The following is a 16,518-nucleotide window of genomic DNA, read 5'->3' on the forward strand; positions in this document are numbered from 1 at the left end:
TAAGCTTTGAGGGCAGGTAAGCTCCACGCAAAAGGGCATGGCTTATGTTTCTGTGTTCCAGCAGTACAAATATTGGGCAAGTTAACATCAAGGGCTTGCTCTGACGAAGGAAGCACCCAGCAAACCTCCTCTTGTTGCCGTAAACAGTGAACCCTCCTCAAGGAGGCCATCTACTCATAACAAAAAGCTGCACTTCAAATTCACAAGTTAGTATGATTATAGCCTTCCTTAAGAGTTATTCCTCTAGAAACAACTTTGGCACCAAAAGAAAGCAAACCACTTGAAATTCTCATCCTTTAATGAATGGTCAGTGATAACTTTGAGCTGGTTCTGTAGAATACAATTAAACAATATACTTAAAGGTTTCTTGGGGGGAAAACAAAAAACCCACACTCCCTCTTAGGTATCTTTCCGTTCATTGACATTCCATTATTGACTTCAGCTCCCACAGTGTTCCTTTTCACGGCAGATCCATGTCTGAGGTGTAAGAAAACTGAAAATTCCCTTGATGCACCCAGTGACATGTTATTTTTGTTCTAAAAATAACAAAAAAATAATAATATATGGATAAACCAAACTGCTTCCCAGGCACCACTTCAAGAAAAGTTGAATGTCACTGTGGGAGTCTTATTCTTAATACACTTTTTTTTTTGTCTTTGCGGATTTCTCCTTCCTCTGCCGCAATCATACGGCGTAAAGTTCATAAATCTTCTTTACACAGTACACCAGGGCAGCGAGTGCTATCGTGTTATGCAGTCTCTTTCTGTGCAGGTCGTCCTTCCTCACCAGAACCACAGGAGTGGAGGAGGTGAGTGTATGCAGGGGCAGACGAGAGAGTTTATAGGCATTATACTCCACTTGGTACTTGCAGCAGGGGTCGAATTGCCAAGAGATCCCATAGAGGGTGCAGCAGGCTATGCTGAGGACGCCAGCAGGCAAAGAGATGTAATGGGAATAATCTACGGGAACAGCCAGGGGGGTGAAGAGGCAGGCTGTGCCCGCCAGCACGGCCGTCTTGTGCAGGCAGTTCCCAACAGTGATCCAGCGGGCCGTCTCGTCCCCAATGCGCGTGGGCTCAATCACAATGTACTTGTACTGAGCCTCTAAGGCCTGTTCCAGCTCATATTCAAACTGGTCCTGAGCATTCTCGCCGTTGTAGATTTCGTGAACAATGTAACAGTCCGTGGCAGACAAGGTGACCCTGTCGGAAGAAAAGGCAAGTGAGTTACTTGAGGGTTGTGAACTGGCCTTGCTCCCTGCCTTCCCCCCATCAGTACAACCTATAAGCTTGCCTAGGGGCTGTAGCCAAATTAAGAATTCTAGGCAAGCAAGCCTGGCAGTAGAAGGGAGGATGACTGACCCTCCTGTGTGGTTTCTGTACTAACTGCAGAGGATGAAAAGGCTCTACAACCAGCATGGGGGGGGGGACACGACCCACAGTGGTCCAGCAGAGAGGGAACTGACCCCCCCCTTTCATAGAAACCACACACACTCACTTTTTTTTACTAGCCTAGTAGCAGTTCAGGTCTTATTTACTTGGTGGTCATAAACCTGTTGTTCTGCACTTCTTATTTTACTGTTATAGTGCACTGAGGACATCAACATCTTGTGCTCCGAATTTAAGGACACCCATACAAAATTTGTTTGAGTCACAGTAGAGGGCCAGGTAACATGAGCTCATGAAAATTATCAACTGATTTGGGAGACTCATCATAGTACATGGTACAGAAACCTGTTATGATGGGAAGACTTGTCCAAAAATCCCTTTGGTAACTAAGCCTTCACAGCAGGCACTAGCCACATGTTTTCAAACTTTATTCCTTAATCACATGGGCTAGATAGGAACTTCTGCACCAAGTGCTTCAAAAATGATGGCAGGTCACCATATCAGGGTCTGGCTGAGCTCCTTTCCAGAGAATTTTCCATATTGAGTTCCTGAGATCCCCTTGATGAAGGGCAGTTTAGAAATCTCTCACAAAATTTTGGTGTTGCTTTTGGTGATGATAAAGATCTAGGGATTGCTACTGGACGCAGTCTACACAAAACAAGACTTTTAAACGCTCAAGTAGTGGCAACTAGATCTTGACTTTCACTGTCTTTCCCTCCCTAGACATCAGCTTCATCCTTTTATCTCTTTTCCTCAAAACTGACCACGTTTTCCAGTGATATAAAGCAGTGTGCGTGTTATCAGTATACCTGGCCAAAGTCTGAAGGTGGCCGCTGACATTAAGAATTAACATCACAGGACTGTTCCTGCAAGCAAGGTGTACCTACTTTTTCAGAGGCCAGTTTCTGAAGGCAAAAAGCTTTCCTGAGGAAGGTTTCCAAAACACCAACCTGGAGAGTGGGACCATTTAGCTACATGGAGCTTGGAAATTAACCAATCCACACTCACACTCGAAATTAATGGGCCTGGGAGGGGAAACAGATCCTACCTCTTTCAAGTTTAGAAATTCAGAACATTTTCTGAACCAGCAGTACTTTGCAGTTTTGCTTATGGATCCTTCACGGGTCTGTGACTAGAGGAAGACAAATAAATGAAGGCGAGATCCTCTTTGGTTCACTCCCAAGACACAAAACAGTGCTACCAACGCCACATTGCACCACATTCCCTGCTCCCTTTCAGTGTTCTACTATGAACATTTTGCTGTTTTATTCTGCCAGCTCTCCTGCAGGTCCTGTTGAATTGAACTAGTGTAATGACTTGAACATACATATATTTTGCATTAGGGAAGTGATTCCTCACATCAAGATATACTTGGAGAGCAATCCAGACCCAAGATCTGATCTGCCAGGAGTTTGGAATAGGTGGATCTCCAGTTGAGTCAGGGCTCAGCTAGGTAAAGCCCCTCATTCCAGCTCAGTCAGAGATGCACCAGTCCATCCTCCAACCCAGCTCAGCTGGAACTTGTCTCAAAAAAGGAGCATTCAGGCAGATTTACCTCTATTCCAGATTCTGTTCAGCTTGGTCACATTACCTAGCAACCCAGCACAAATTACACTGATGGAAACAGTGGTTTAAGTCAAACTCCATTTCTAAATTCTTCCTTTCCCACTGCTAGGCTCAGCCCCACCCCTGAACAGTTTGCAATAGGGGTCAGTTACACCAGCATAATTTACCCTTGCATAAATGACACTGGCCTCCTATGGTTAGATTGTTCTGCCCCAGGTGTACAAGGCTACGGCTCCTCCCCCTTCAAGATACATGGTAAGGAGATCCAGTCATTTCCCTGTTGTTGCTCCCACGTGTTTCAAAGGAAGAGCCACAAATGATACACCTTGATGGCCTTCCTAATGCGTATTCGCAAAACCAGTTCCCAAAACCAGTTCCCAATCACAATATGCAAGGTCCAAAGCAAATGTAAAAGCGGAACTCCAGAAACACAAGCAGCAAGAGAGGCAACATTAAGAAGTCATCAACCAGACTTCATTCTTCATTCATCAATCCACATTCCCTCCTGGGAAGCCAAGAAAAGCCCACTGCAAAATGGCTATCGGTCAATTTGGACAAAACATTTCAAGCTGCTTTGAAATTTTAAAACTTTTGATGCTGCGGTGAGGTACACCATGCAAAACAAGATTCAAGGAGCAATCTTGTTTACTTGACTTGGACGGGGGTAGACTCTTTTAAAAGGTACCTCAGTTTTGAAGACCAGGAATATGACTGCCACATCCCCCATCTCCTCTTTAGGATTTATTCTGAACAAAAAGCCAGTAAATAGCAATCTATTGAAGAGGGACTTTAAAACGTACTCTCCTCTTTCTATAACAAGCAGGGATTGAAGCACCCTGCTAGTATTGTGCTTGAGACGCAGATCAACTTAGCCCATTTTAAAGCCACCACGGCAGGGGAAAGCTTTTTCCAGACCACATAGCCAAAGGACACCTTTGTTCAAAATGGGATGGAACAAAGCTTTGGAGCAGCTGTGTACTCTACACATTCTTTTTCTAGACCCTCTCATCCAAAACAAAGGGAAGCTTTGTATGGTGTGGCGTTTGTTTAGCGTCTGCCTGGAATAACGTTCCCACCGATGACACTGGGAGGGGGTGCAAATTTTAGCACTGTTGCAAAAAAGCTCAGCACACCCAATTCTCTCTCTAAATCAGAGCAAGGATTAGAATCTCGAGAAGCGTGCAGAGAAATCCATAGAGGCTATCCATCATGTGACAGCCTCATTAGGAATTCCTTTTAAAACAACAACACTGCATTCACCAGTTGCGAAAACCCATGGGCTTCAATACATTGAAGATGAAAGTCTGTACACTTGTCACCCAAGAACCCCAAGATTAAGTCTGAACCCTGCATATAAAGTACAGCACAAATAAACCTACAGCTGGGACAGGATTGCCTCTTCATACATTTGAGACAGCCCAGCAGGGGGTCGGGGGGGGGCAGGGGCAGGAGAGGGAGGATCTAGCAATAGCAAAAATGTATGTTTCAAGACTGCAAGCTTTAGTGTATACACACCCACAGCGGGAGAAATTCCTGCATTCAGCTGCATAGGAATTTGAAAACCTCACATTCACACGCATACATAGTACTGCTGCAAGCTGTAATTGGTTGATCACTCAACTAATCCTTTAGTTAATTGGTGGGGGGCAAATTTTAATCCACTGCAATGCAAGCTAAAGGCACATGTTTGTTCTCTGATGTCATTTTCGTGCCTTCCTGTAATAGGCAATGAACGGAAATACTAAGATGACCTTCCGTCCCAACAATGAGCAGCAGTTTTTAAACTACTGCTTTACAGCTTTACACTTTTACACCTTCTGTGTCACAAAAGGCACATATATGAGGTACCTGTAACATCCCCATTTAATAATCAACTGGTGATTTGCACAGCAGACCAACTAAACAATCAGTTGACAATCCACATTCTATCTCACCTTTCCATCAAATATTCTCAAAGCAGCTTACAATATAAAGTTGAAACGCAGGTCATAAAAATAATAAAAAGTTGTGCCAATGAAAACCAGCAGCCTGTTAAAAAAAGGCAGGTCATAATTCAATTAAAAGCCAAAGTAAAAATACAGTTTTAACCCAGCACCTAAATGATAGAAGCCTAGGTTCAAGAGATGCCTTGGAAGGGAATACCAAAACCAAAGTACTACCATAAACATTGTAGAGTGCAAGCATTTCTGAATGCCTTTTGGACAATTTTTTATATCAAATTCTCTCCGTGTCAGTTATTAAGAAATGAAATAAAATGTTATTTAAGTCAAACGAGGACAAAGAAGTGGTTCTTGGAAGGAGATGAATTCTTGCACTGCCGAATGGCAAAGTTTACGTCACATGGTGTGTCAAGTATAGAAGGGTACATCCGAATAATTGCATGATCTTTCAAATGCCATTAAATACCAAGAGCCGCACACCGTAGGGGTCTTGGATCACTTTGTCCCAAGTCTAATCGCTAGGGTCAGCACTTTCTGGCACAGCCGAAGACAAGCATGTGTTATGTGTATCAAACTCTTTCAATGCTAACCATGGTTCAAGAATTCAGTATCACCAAGGCTGTACGTGGTTTGACAAGATTGCTGGGGAAACCTCAGAGCTGCAACAGCAGGGCAGTAACTGGAGATCAGAGCTGAATGGAGAGGATGCCCACCCCAGAACGCCTAACCACACACACTGTAGTGTAGTCTATGTATTACCATTAATATCAGCCCCCTGATGCAAAGCCATGCTCAAGAGAGCGTTGAAGAGGGGCGCATGAAACAAAAGAAAGGACAGCAACGCATGTAAAGTGGCCCAGCAGATTTTCACTCAGAATGGAAAAGCCAAAACTTCAGAGCTGAATAAAAGTAGGTTGTCCACTGTGTTTAATCAACTTGAAGAGTCACACAGCTGAATGTGCGCCTAGTGTTTCACACAAGAAAACAATCACAGGATCATATAATCACAGTAAATTGCTAGTTTCTCTAAATGTTTAGTGTACTTCTGCAAACCTCAAGGTTCCTCCGAGCCTGCTGACACCTCCCTCTGCCTTGTGGATGGTACCGCTCTGGCTATATATGCGACGGCACTCTCACTGCCTGAATATCTGAAACAGATGGAACAAGTGGAGGTTGCAACAAAATGCTGCAGCGGAGTATTCCTCCATCCTATTCTTCCCACCCAGTTTTCACCTCCACCCCTCTTATATTAATCAGTGCTCTATGGCCACTGTGCATGTCCATTCCTCATGGGACCCACCTTGCAGACTCCTCACTCTGTCTTTACGGTTTTTTAAAATAGTATCAGCCATCTCGGGCCCAGCATTAGAAACTCATTGATACACAAGCTAATTGCCAAATAGCACTTTAAACCTAGGTTATGGTGTCACAATGGAGTGTCTAGGTTCCCTTTTTTTGCAATGGGATCAATTATTGTTATTAATTTCATTTCTATACCACTTTATATTTTAAAGGGAAAAAATGTCAAAGCAGTTTACAACACATTAAAACATCAAATAAAACAATCCAGAACATAACAAATTCAAGCTTCAAGGAAAATATTCCAGATCCTTCTCTTAAAAGAATTTGGCTTTCGCCATATTTACCTATGTAATTTGTAGAGCTGCCTTAGAGCATAAGTACTTTAGGAAGCCAGTGTGGTGCAGTGGTTAAGAGTGTCGGCCCTAGAACCTAGGAGATCAGGGTTCAAATCCCCACTTGGTCATGATGCACCCTGAGTGAGCTTGGGCCAGTCACAGCCTCCTAACCTACCTCATGGGGTGGTTGGAGGGATTAACTGAGAAGGGAGGTAAACCATGTACTCCTTTCAGAAAAAAGTGGGAGATAAATGCAATAAGCAAGCTCTTCTGCTCACCTGCTTAAAAAAGCTGGAGGGACCAGCCAGACAGAGATGTCAGTCGCCAACAGCCAAAGTTCTCCATGTGGTCGCAACTGGACCCCGCATAATGCGCCTGGTGAATTTTGAACAGTGCTCAGTCTGTACAATCACAAGGGGAGAACCTGCTGGTGTTGCAGCTACTTGGAGGTGCCTGGCCAGTGGCGTGTCCCATGTTTGTGGAATGTCCCCCTAATGAGGCACATCTGTCTCCCTCACTATTAATTTTAAAGAGAAATTTCAAAACATTATTTAGTCAGGCCTTTGATGACTGAAAGTCATGTCCCTGGCAATCCTGAAATTATTAGTTTGAGAGCAGACAATTGCTTTTAGGCATTTTAAACTGGTTTTTAGAAGGTTGTTCCAAACTGTTTCTACAAGTTTTATTTGTATTTAGTATTGATATGTTTTCTGTCATGCGTTCCTTTGGAGGAAGTTGCATTGTATAAATCTAATAAAAGGCTGCCAATACCTCCATCTTGTGTGTGAATGATGCCATTTTGGTTTCATACAGATCATTGCTCGGAGAATTAAGTTCACTATTAGTACACAAGCTTAAAAATACATGCCTATAAGCACTTTTGAACATTCCAAGTACTTCCAAGACTGGTCATTTTTTATTCCATCCTTGGCATGGAATTCCAACCCCAAACAAATGTGGTGCCTCCACTCTCCTCTGCAAAATCCATATCTTCTGCATAGTATTTGGATTACTCCTTTAATCCTCATTCCTAACTATAACAAAGGTTTAAGACATTCAACTGCATTTGCCAACATTCCTCCCTCCTTCTTCTTTGACTGTAGGTATCTGTCCCAAATGCACTTACATATTTTGGCTGAATACTGTACCAGATATGCCGATGACACTACGCAATCCAAAGGTGGGGAACCTCAGGCCCCTGTATTGGTTCTTCCAGGCTGCGTCCCCTCCCTGGCTTTGCTCAACACTTTCTTGAATGCTCCTGCTTGGTTGGAATGCGCCCTTGAACTGTGCTAATGCCCTTGCTTCCCTGAATGGAGAGGGAGTGTATGTAGAAACCTGACTGGAATGAAGCCTGCTATACAATGGAGAAAGTTCCATCCATCCTCAGCCGACTTTTGCCTCTTCCTGTGGCATGTGATCCCTGGAAAGGTGCCCATTGAGGGAATGTGGGCCAATGCCTGATCTAAAGAAACCATTACTACTCTAACTGATGTAGTCTATTATCCCCAGATCATGATGAGGGTGAGGGATGAGATGGAGAAACAGCTGCTGGTTGAAGTTGTCAGTGGTTACCTGCCCCTAACAAGCAATCAGTTGTAAATAAAGTCAGACCGTTTATCAATCTAGTTCAGTACTGTCTAACTGGCAGCATCTCTCCAGGATTACAGACAAGAGACTTCCCCAACTCGTACCTAGAGATGCTGGGTATTGATTCTGGGATCTTCTGCATGCGCAGTAAGTGCTCTACTACCCCTGTAAAGCTGGGAAGGGGAGAAGCCCTAACAAGCTGACAGTGTGATGTAGCTAAAAAGTAGGCCCCATGCCTTCATTAGTATTTCAACCACAGTCAAACATTGTAATATAAGAGGCAGTCTGTCAAAGAGCAGCATCTGAACAGACAATTTACTGGAATTCTAACTCAAAGAGATGCTTCTGACTGGTTTGAGGTATCTGCTATATTATTAAATTTGACCATATTCCATCATGCCAGACAATATTTTATTCATTAGTTATTCACCCAACATTAACCCTCTCATGTCAATAAGACTCCCTTTTAAGCTAACTGCCTAGCATCAAAATAGCCTGAAAGCATATTTTTTAAAAAGCTCATTGATGGGAAATCCAAGAAGCAGGAAGCAGGTATAACCTACTGACAAATGAAGGGAAATACATCTACCATGAAAGCTGCACGAATTCTGTGGTTACTTGATGAACACTAGATCTGTTCTGCGTCCAAAACACATTCCTGGCAGCCAAAGTCACACAGATGTTACTCAGAAGGGGACACTGAAAAAAGATGCGCAGAAAACAGACATATACATTTCCAGCTTCTCAGTAGAGAGAAGGGTAGAAGCCATAATACAAAGGGGGTAAATAAATATTTCAGCCAGAAACAAAGAACTGGAACATTTCTTGAGTCAGCTGCATGTAAACAGGGGTTAAAACTACACCCATCATCCCTACCATGGGTTGCATCAAAGTAAGTAATACTCAGTTAGTTATGACCATTTTTAAATGGGTCTACTCTGGGTATGATCTACTTGTTTACAAAAACAGGAATATTAGTCAACTCCTGTTATGAGCCGCATTACCAACTAGCATACACTGTTTTCCAATTACCTATGGCAGACATACCGGTAACACTTAGCTATGGTTAGTTCCCGCTGGGATTTGTTGACTTCACTCTGATCGAGAACTCAGTCATACAATGATGCTGGTTGGGCTAAACCCAGTCTCTGGAGAGCAGGTATAGGTGCCAATAAGCCCAGCTTCTAATCCTCCAAGCAAAGGCACAAAGAACCTGCTTTTACCAGTTTGTCACTGCAGATTAAAACTTAACCTTGGTTAGCACAATCCCAAGATTTGCAGAGCTATTCAAACCATAGTTTCACACACTTGTTTGCAACCAATCCATAACCATTGTTTAAGTCAGCATTCCCCAACTTGATTCCTCCCAGATGTTTTGGACTACATCAGCTTCCCAAGCAACAGACTCTCAGAAAAACACTTCTGCAGACTTCACATGCAACACAGAGCATTTCTTTACCCCAGTTGCCTCTAACTGCCTTAAACATGATTGGTCCAGGTTCTAACTGCTCTAGCATATTCACAAACACTCCGCTCAATATGGATAACTTTCTTATTACATTGACTTAGAAGTCTTAAACTCTTTTTCAACGGAAAAGCCTTATTGGCTTCAACAATTTTAACATAAAGCTGAAAGTATTTATCTTTTCATTGATACTTCAGAAGAATCATGCCTTTCTCCACTGTAGTCTGCCTTCATGGGAGAGAATGCAACAAGCAACAACTGAAGTTAGGGAAGTTTGCTGAAACCATTGAAACCCGGATGCAAAATTATAATTAGGAGTTACACATCAATAGTTTAAACTGAGAGTTGCAAATGCTGATCTTTTAGAAGCTTACCCTTAAAAGTGAGAATATTTACAACAAAAGACTGAACTTCAAAACTAAAAATACAGTATGTTAAAACTTTTGGGGTTAATTTGAGCAATGGGAGAAACCCCACAAGAAAACTATGTAAATATTCTTTGTTTCACCTCCTACCATTATCTACATAGAAGTAAAGTGAGAGCTGATGGCCAAAGGGGGTGAAACTGCCACAGCCAGGAGCCACCAGCTTAATTCCACCCCACCAGCTCCCTAACCTTCCAAATCCATAACAATGCAACACCTAAAAACATAAATCACTCAACCAACAGGAACAGCTGTCCACCAAGAGGTCACTCTCAGAGGACTTTGGGGGAGCATTTGCAGCCTTCAAAAATAGATTTTAAGAGCATCCAAGAATATTCTTAGTCTAAGCAGAAGCTACTCTTGTCACCTCCGGGTCTAACATCTGGGATGGGTGAAACACCCCGAAGTTAAGTTAAGGGACTTTGTGTACTGACCTTCCCTTGCCCCAGGCCTGCTGCCCCTCCCTCTCCAAGCTGCGGTGAGGGGATACCTACTTTTCCCACAGCCTGATGGAGCCATGACCTTTCCCCCACCCCGAACCCAGACCTTGTGAGGCAACTGGATTCCTCCTCGCTCACAGAAGCTTCACACGTTGATGCCTCCAGCGCCCCCCCCCCATATCACACACACACATTCGTTTGACCTCTCTTTCGGCAGCACCTCCTCCAGGAGCCCTGCAACCCCTAATCCATCCCGAGCCCACCCCTCTCGCCCCACTCCCTGCGCCTCCCATTCTCCCCCTTTCCCCAAGGATGAACTCCTGCAGCCCCCAACTCCTCCTGCCCCGGGCTTCTCCCGGGGATGGCCCCCTCGCCCTACTTGTGCCAAGGCCTTGTGCCGCACAGGCCGAAGCCTCGTTTCCCCTCCCTCGCCTCTGCCCCCCCAACCCCGGAGCGACCCCTCCTGCCTCCTAAACCCAATGACCTCGGCACCCCCCCCCCCGCTTCTTCGGACAATCCTTCAGCAGCCCTCTTCCTTCCCAGCCGGCCATCCCCTCCCTTATCCCCAACGCCAACCCGCACCCTCCTTCCCGGCTCTCCCGTCCCACAGAGGCGCCCCGGAAGCTGCCTTCGTCGCCGCTGGCGAGTCTCGAGGCCTGGCCCCCGCCTCGTCCCCTGCAAGGCCAAGAGAAGGCCTCAAAGAAGCTGAGGGGCCTAAGGGGGCGTGAGGGGAGGAGCAGCAGCTTTCGGCTCCCCTAGGCCCAGGGCGTGAAGGCCGGGAGCCGGGGCGGGGAGGAGGCCGCCCCAGCCGGGCCTCCGCCGCTCACCTCTCCCTCGCGCCGGCGCCGCCTCCGCTGGAGCTGCCGGGGCCCGCGCGCCTCCTTCCCCATGCCGCCATCTTGGAGAGACTCGCTTCGGAAATGTCTCCGCCAAAAGTGGAGGCGGGGGCGGGGGAGGGAAGGGCGCGCGCCGTGAGGCGAAGGGGGGAGGGAGGGAGGGGGGAAGGGCCCCGAGGCCTGCCGGGAAACGTAGTCCTCTTTAGTGTGGCGGCGGGGTGGAGAGGTGAGCTTGCTCCCATTCGGAGGGGAGAGGCGGGGCAGGGAAAGGGAGGATTAAAAAAAAAAAAAAAAGCGGGAAAAGTTCCCGCTCCGCGCTCGAACCACAAGCCCCAGAGTGCTTCGCGCGGCGGCGTTTAGCGGGAGAGGTCGGACTCCCCATCCAGCGCGGCTACGCATGGGAAATGTAGTCACGATGTGAACGAGTTGGGAGGGAGCTTATAGGAAAGTAGGAGGGAAGAGGAACTACAGTTCCCAGGAAGCCGCGGGGCGCGAGAGCCATGCGGTCGCCTCTCGCAAAGCCACGTGGGTCTGAGGGAGAACGTTTACCAACACCGGAGAGCAGGGAGGTAGGAGGCTCCTGAGCGTGCTCCGCCCCCTGTTATGTACACGGCCAATCACAGCCGGCGCCTTTCAGAACGCTCGTGTCCTGTAGCTGCGCCAAGAAGCCGCCTTTTTGCAAGGAGTTTATTTGAAAGCAGCTGCCACTTATTGTAATAGGATTTACATCCAAGGAACTGCTTAGTTTACGGCCCTGCTGCCCCGATCCCATTGTGTTTAATGCAGCCATTTCCGTTTATTTTTTAGAGGAGTTTTACATCCTGGGATTACAGCGTCCCATAGTTAAGGTCATTTGGGTCACACAGAGGAATACATTTATTTGTTGATTGCAGTTATATTCCACCTTTTCCTCCAAGCAGCAGAAAATCGGCACACGTGGTCCCCTCCCCTCCTCATTTAAATCCACAACAACCCTGTGAGGTGGGTTGAGACTGGCCCAAGGTCACCCAGTGAGTATCGTGGCTGACGGGGGATTTGAACCCTGGTCTCTCAGGGCCTAGTCTGACACATGCTAGAAGCTTCCTTAAGATTATGTACTTAAAACTACAGGATTTACAATTGGCGGTCAGCATGCTTCTGAAAACCAGCTATCCACCAGTGTGGATAATAGTGCTGCTGGGCTCAAGGTTCTACTTTTGGGCTTCTAATTCTTTGGAGCATCTAATTAGGTGCTGGTGCAATGCTGATTTTCTTGTGGTTGTATGTTTTGAATAGATCTCATTCATACATGTGTGAATTGTTTTTAAATAATTGTCATTCCTCACCCCCCCAGTTTTCAGCTGTTCTTTATTTTGGCTGTAAGCTGCCTCGAGTCCCTGTCAGGGGGAAAAGTTGAGGCGTAAATAAACATATAGTGATCATTATACATTATCTACTTGGCCATTGTTAAAATAGGTTGCTGGACTAGACAGCCTTTGGCCTGATCCAATGGGGCTCTTCTTACGTTCTAATTTGTCCATTTGTGTACAGTATCACTAGATAGTATTGTCTGCTCTGAGCTTCAACTGGAAGGAGCTGTCCAGGGTCTCATACAAAGATCTTTCACTTCATCTGGCTTCTTAAATGAAGAGGAAGAGAACCTCTGCATGGAAAATGGGTTCTTACCACTGAACCCTTGCTGCTACATGGCTCATCTTTTTGACCTATCGGACTGGACCCTGTTTTATAGGGTTTTATAGGCGGCATTTTTTCATCTCCGCCAAGCTAAGCAGTTGGCTCCTTACCTCTCTCGCCCTGACCTAGCCACTGTTATCCACGCGATGGTCACCTCCAGACTGGATTATTGTAACTCGCTCTACGTGGGGCTGCCCTTGAGACTGGCCCAGAAACTCCAGTGGGGGCAGGATACTGCGGTGAGACTCCTTACGGGGTCCTCGCTGGGGGATCACATTCACCCGGTGCTATACCAGCTGCACTGGCTCCTGGTGGAGTACAGGATCAGGTTTAAGATGGTTTTAACCTTTAAAGCCCTATACGGCCTAGGATCCTCGTACCTACAGGACCACCTCTCCTGGTATGTCCCACAGAGGAACTTACGGTCTTCAAACAAAAACATCTTGGAGGTCCCAGGCCACAGAGAAGTTAGGCTGGCCTCAACCAGAGCCAGGGCTTTTTCAGCTGTGGCTCCAATCTGGTGGAACGCTCTGTCACAAGAGACTAGGGCCCTGCGGGACTTGACATCTTTCCGCAGGGCCTGCAAGACAGAGCTGTTCCACCAGGCCTTTGGCCAGAGCACAGCCTGACCCCCTCCTTTGGCAATTCTCATAGAACTCTAGCCCAATGGTTGCCATTAATCTGATTTGAATTAATTTTATAATGAAATTATTTTAGAATGTTGTATCATTTTGCTATTGTTAGCCGCTCTGAGCCCAGCTTCGGCTGGAGAGGGCGGGATATAAATAAAATTTTATTTTTGCTATTATTATATGTTTGGATCCTTTGAATTTCTGTTTTATTTGCTTTTATGCATTTTCATGCTGCTGTTATTGTTGGTTTCAGGTTGCATTTTAGTTTTAATTATATATTGGGTTGCATCCAGCTAGCTTTTACTCAGCATAGATCCGTGGAAATGAATAGACCTAAGCCAAATAGCCATGCCCATTAATTTCAGTGGGTCTATGCTATGTAATTATTAGGCACCATTCTTTTATTTATTAAACTTGCTAGTTGCTCGTTACCTAAAAAGATCTCCAAGTGACTTGCTGTGAAAAACATTTACGTAAATGCGTGAAACCAAGAGAAAAATTCATATAAAGTATTAACATCCCATACAACATTAAAAAACAGTCACCCACAACAGTGAAAGATGACAATGTTGACCCAGATCAGATGCTCTGAAACAGAAATGAGGGACCTCTGGCCTTCTAGATGTTGTCAGACTCAAACTTCCATCAGCTCCAGGTAGCATGGTCAATGGTCAGGAGTGATGGGAGTTGTAGTTCAACAGAACCTGGCGTTTCCCTTTTCCTACTCTAGAACCTACATATAAATGAACTCATGGGTGCTGCCCCACTGAGAACATAATGTCATACTTTGAACAGCCAGGTTAACTGCTGCTGCTGCTTCTTGGTAGCAATTCACATCAATGCAGCAGACCCTGTATTTTTAATTTAAATAATAACAACACTTGGAGAAATCAGTACCAGGAAGTGGCCTGACCAGTGTGGTCACACTGGGCTAAACATTACTTCATTCAGCTGCATAAGGCATTTTAGAGCATCTGAATCAGAGCTTCACATAGCTGTATTTGCAAAATGGCTTTTAGATATTGCCTGAGATCTTATGTGTTATGGTCACCATGAGGTGCTGTGACTGGTGTGTGGTACGGTTCTGAGCAGTATCCCTTCTTCCCAACAGCTGTGAGAATTGGACCAAAGTGGGTGCATAGCTAGGCCCAGTCTTGATAAAATTAATGCAAACAAGCAGTGCCATAGCAGGAACACATGTTCATCTCTGAGCAGAAGTTCATGTCATCCCAGGGGTGCTTTGGGCTGATCCACTTGATAACCAGAGCATAATGTGCGAATGGACTCTCCTCAAAGTTGAGGTGATAATCAAATGATACAATATGATGAATCTTGTGTGTACAAATGAGCCATCAGCAACCTAAGTTCTCTCTTGCAAATTAAGATAATGTCATAAACGGTCTGTTCCTTCTTTGGCCTCTGCCCTCACTGATCCTTGTTTGTTTTTCTGGAATGTACAAGTGGGATCTGCAACAAAAAGTTGCAGCACAGAATGCTCTTGCTTGGAGGGGCATGTCTTCTTCCAGGACACTCCATTACATTCCCTCTCCCAACATTTTCCATACCTCAACAGCCAGCATTCCATGGCTGCTGAGCCAGGATTGCTTTGGGCTCTTGTGCAAGGTTTATATGAAATGGCCCTCAAGAACTGGACATCTGCCAGGATAAATACTGGTATCTAGTTGTCAGGGGCTCAGGCGCTGAGGCACAGGGAAGATGGGAGATGGAGAGCGAGGGGGAGGAATCCGAAGGGAGCGTAGGAGGGGACAGTGGTCCGAGGGATTCCATGAGCCTCTCCAGCGAATCGGAAGATTCACAGAGGGGAGCGCCAGTGGCCAGGGGCAGGGGGGTCCCAAGGGGAACGCCCCAGGAGCAAGGGGGCAGCAGGGACTCCCAGAGCAGTAGTTGGAAATCAGGACCAGCTTCCCCACCAGAGCAGAGTGGGGGGGAAGAGTCCCAGGCATCGGGGCCAGTGCTTTCCCCACCAGGGAGAGGAGACGAGGCAGAGCCTACCACGCCTCCCTCGGAGAGTCGGACAACGGAAGGGAGGTCAGATCCGGCCAGTGTCACGGAAGAGGGAAGCAGTGATAGAAGTAGTGTAACGGTTAGGAGAAAGGTCACTGGGTTGGCGCGAGAAGCAAGTTCAAATGTACAGGAGCGCGGGACAGCAGAGAGTGAGGATTGGGAACCGGGTCCTAAAGCACGCCGGAGGCAGGGGGAGGAGCTAAGCGACTCAGCGTCGGAAGAGTCCAGAAAGGGCAATGCCCCAGAGGGCAGGAGGACCCAGAGGAGAAGAGAGCAGCGCAGGAGGTGGAGCAGGGCTAGGATCTTAAACTGGTGTGGAAGGGGCGGAGACTCAGACGGGACTTCGCCGATCTAGAGTTTAGACGTAGGGCTGCACGCTCTGGCTTTGAAATGGAAATTAAACTTCAATAAAGACTTTTGTACATAACATCAGCCTGGCGTTGGTCCTCTGTGAGCTGGGACCTAGAGGCAGCTCTGACACTAGTCATTCCACAATATTGAGAACATGTATGTAATCTCTAAGGGCAAGGTGAAGCCAAGAAATAACCTTCACTCACCACGAGTGACTAAGCCTCCATCTGCGTTATACTTTTAAAGCAGTATTATGCTACTTTAAATTATCACAACTTCCCTGAAAGAATCCTGGGAACTGTAGTTTGTTAAGGGTGCCAAGAGTTGTTAGGAGACCTGTTCCCCTCACAGGACTACAATTCCCAGAATTCCCTGGGATTGACTGTTAAGCCATTCTAGGAACTGCAGCTCTATGGCAGGAATAGGAGTCAATCTGGAAGTGCCCATAATTAAAGCCCTGCAGGATCCGGCCCAAGGCACATTGAGTCCAGCATCTTGTTCTAACAGTGGCAAATCAGATGCCAATGGGAAGCCCACCAGCAGGATCTGA

The 16,518-nt window shown here is 46.1% G+C and overlaps 1 protein-coding gene across 2 annotated transcripts; it reads right to left on the reverse strand.

Moving 5' to 3' along the window:
- Positions 1 to 280: 280 nt before the first annotated feature.
- On the reverse strand, positions 281 to 11,428 carry LOC309329286 (transmembrane protein 11, mitochondrial). 2 transcript variants are annotated; one of them, XM_081840064.1, is made up of 3 exons: positions 11,278 to 11,409; positions 8,710 to 8,819; positions 281 to 1,201 (listed from the first exon to the last, which is right to left on the reverse strand). In XM_081840064.1, the coding sequence occupies exons 1-3, from the start codon at positions 11,338 to 11,340 to the stop codon at positions 685 to 687; spliced, it is 690 nt and encodes a 229-aa protein (XP_081696190.1). In that variant the 5' UTR covers positions 11,341 to 11,409; the 3' UTR covers positions 281 to 684. The 2 variants fall into 2 exon arrangements, with proteins under 2 accessions (XP_081696190.1, XP_081696189.1); XM_081840063.1 differs by lacking the exon at positions 8,710 to 8,819 and having other exon boundaries at positions 11,278 to 11,428.
- Positions 11,429 to 16,518: the final 5,090 nt, after the last annotated feature.

Source organism: Podarcis erhardii (assembly GCF_964252035.2).
Source record: "Podarcis erhardii genome assembly, chromosome: 14".
NCBI classification, from domain to species: domain Eukaryota; kingdom Metazoa; phylum Chordata; class Lepidosauria; order Squamata; family Lacertidae; genus Podarcis; species Podarcis erhardii.

Bases quoted from the DNA above. Each gene is read 5' to 3' on its own strand.
- LOC309329286 (XM_081840064.1), bottom strand. From the start codon at position 11,340: ATGGGGAAGGAGGCGCGCGGGCCCCGGCAGCTCCAGCGGAGGCGGCGC. The intron at 8,820-11,277 runs GTGAGCGGCGGA...ATCTTTTTTCAG, and splicing joins GGCGCCGGCGCGAGGGAGAG to TGTCCCCTTCTGAGTAACAT. The intron at 1,202-8,709 runs GTAGATGTATTT...TTCTTCCGACAG, and splicing joins GAATTCGTGCAGCTTTCATG to GGTCACCTTGTCTGCCACGG.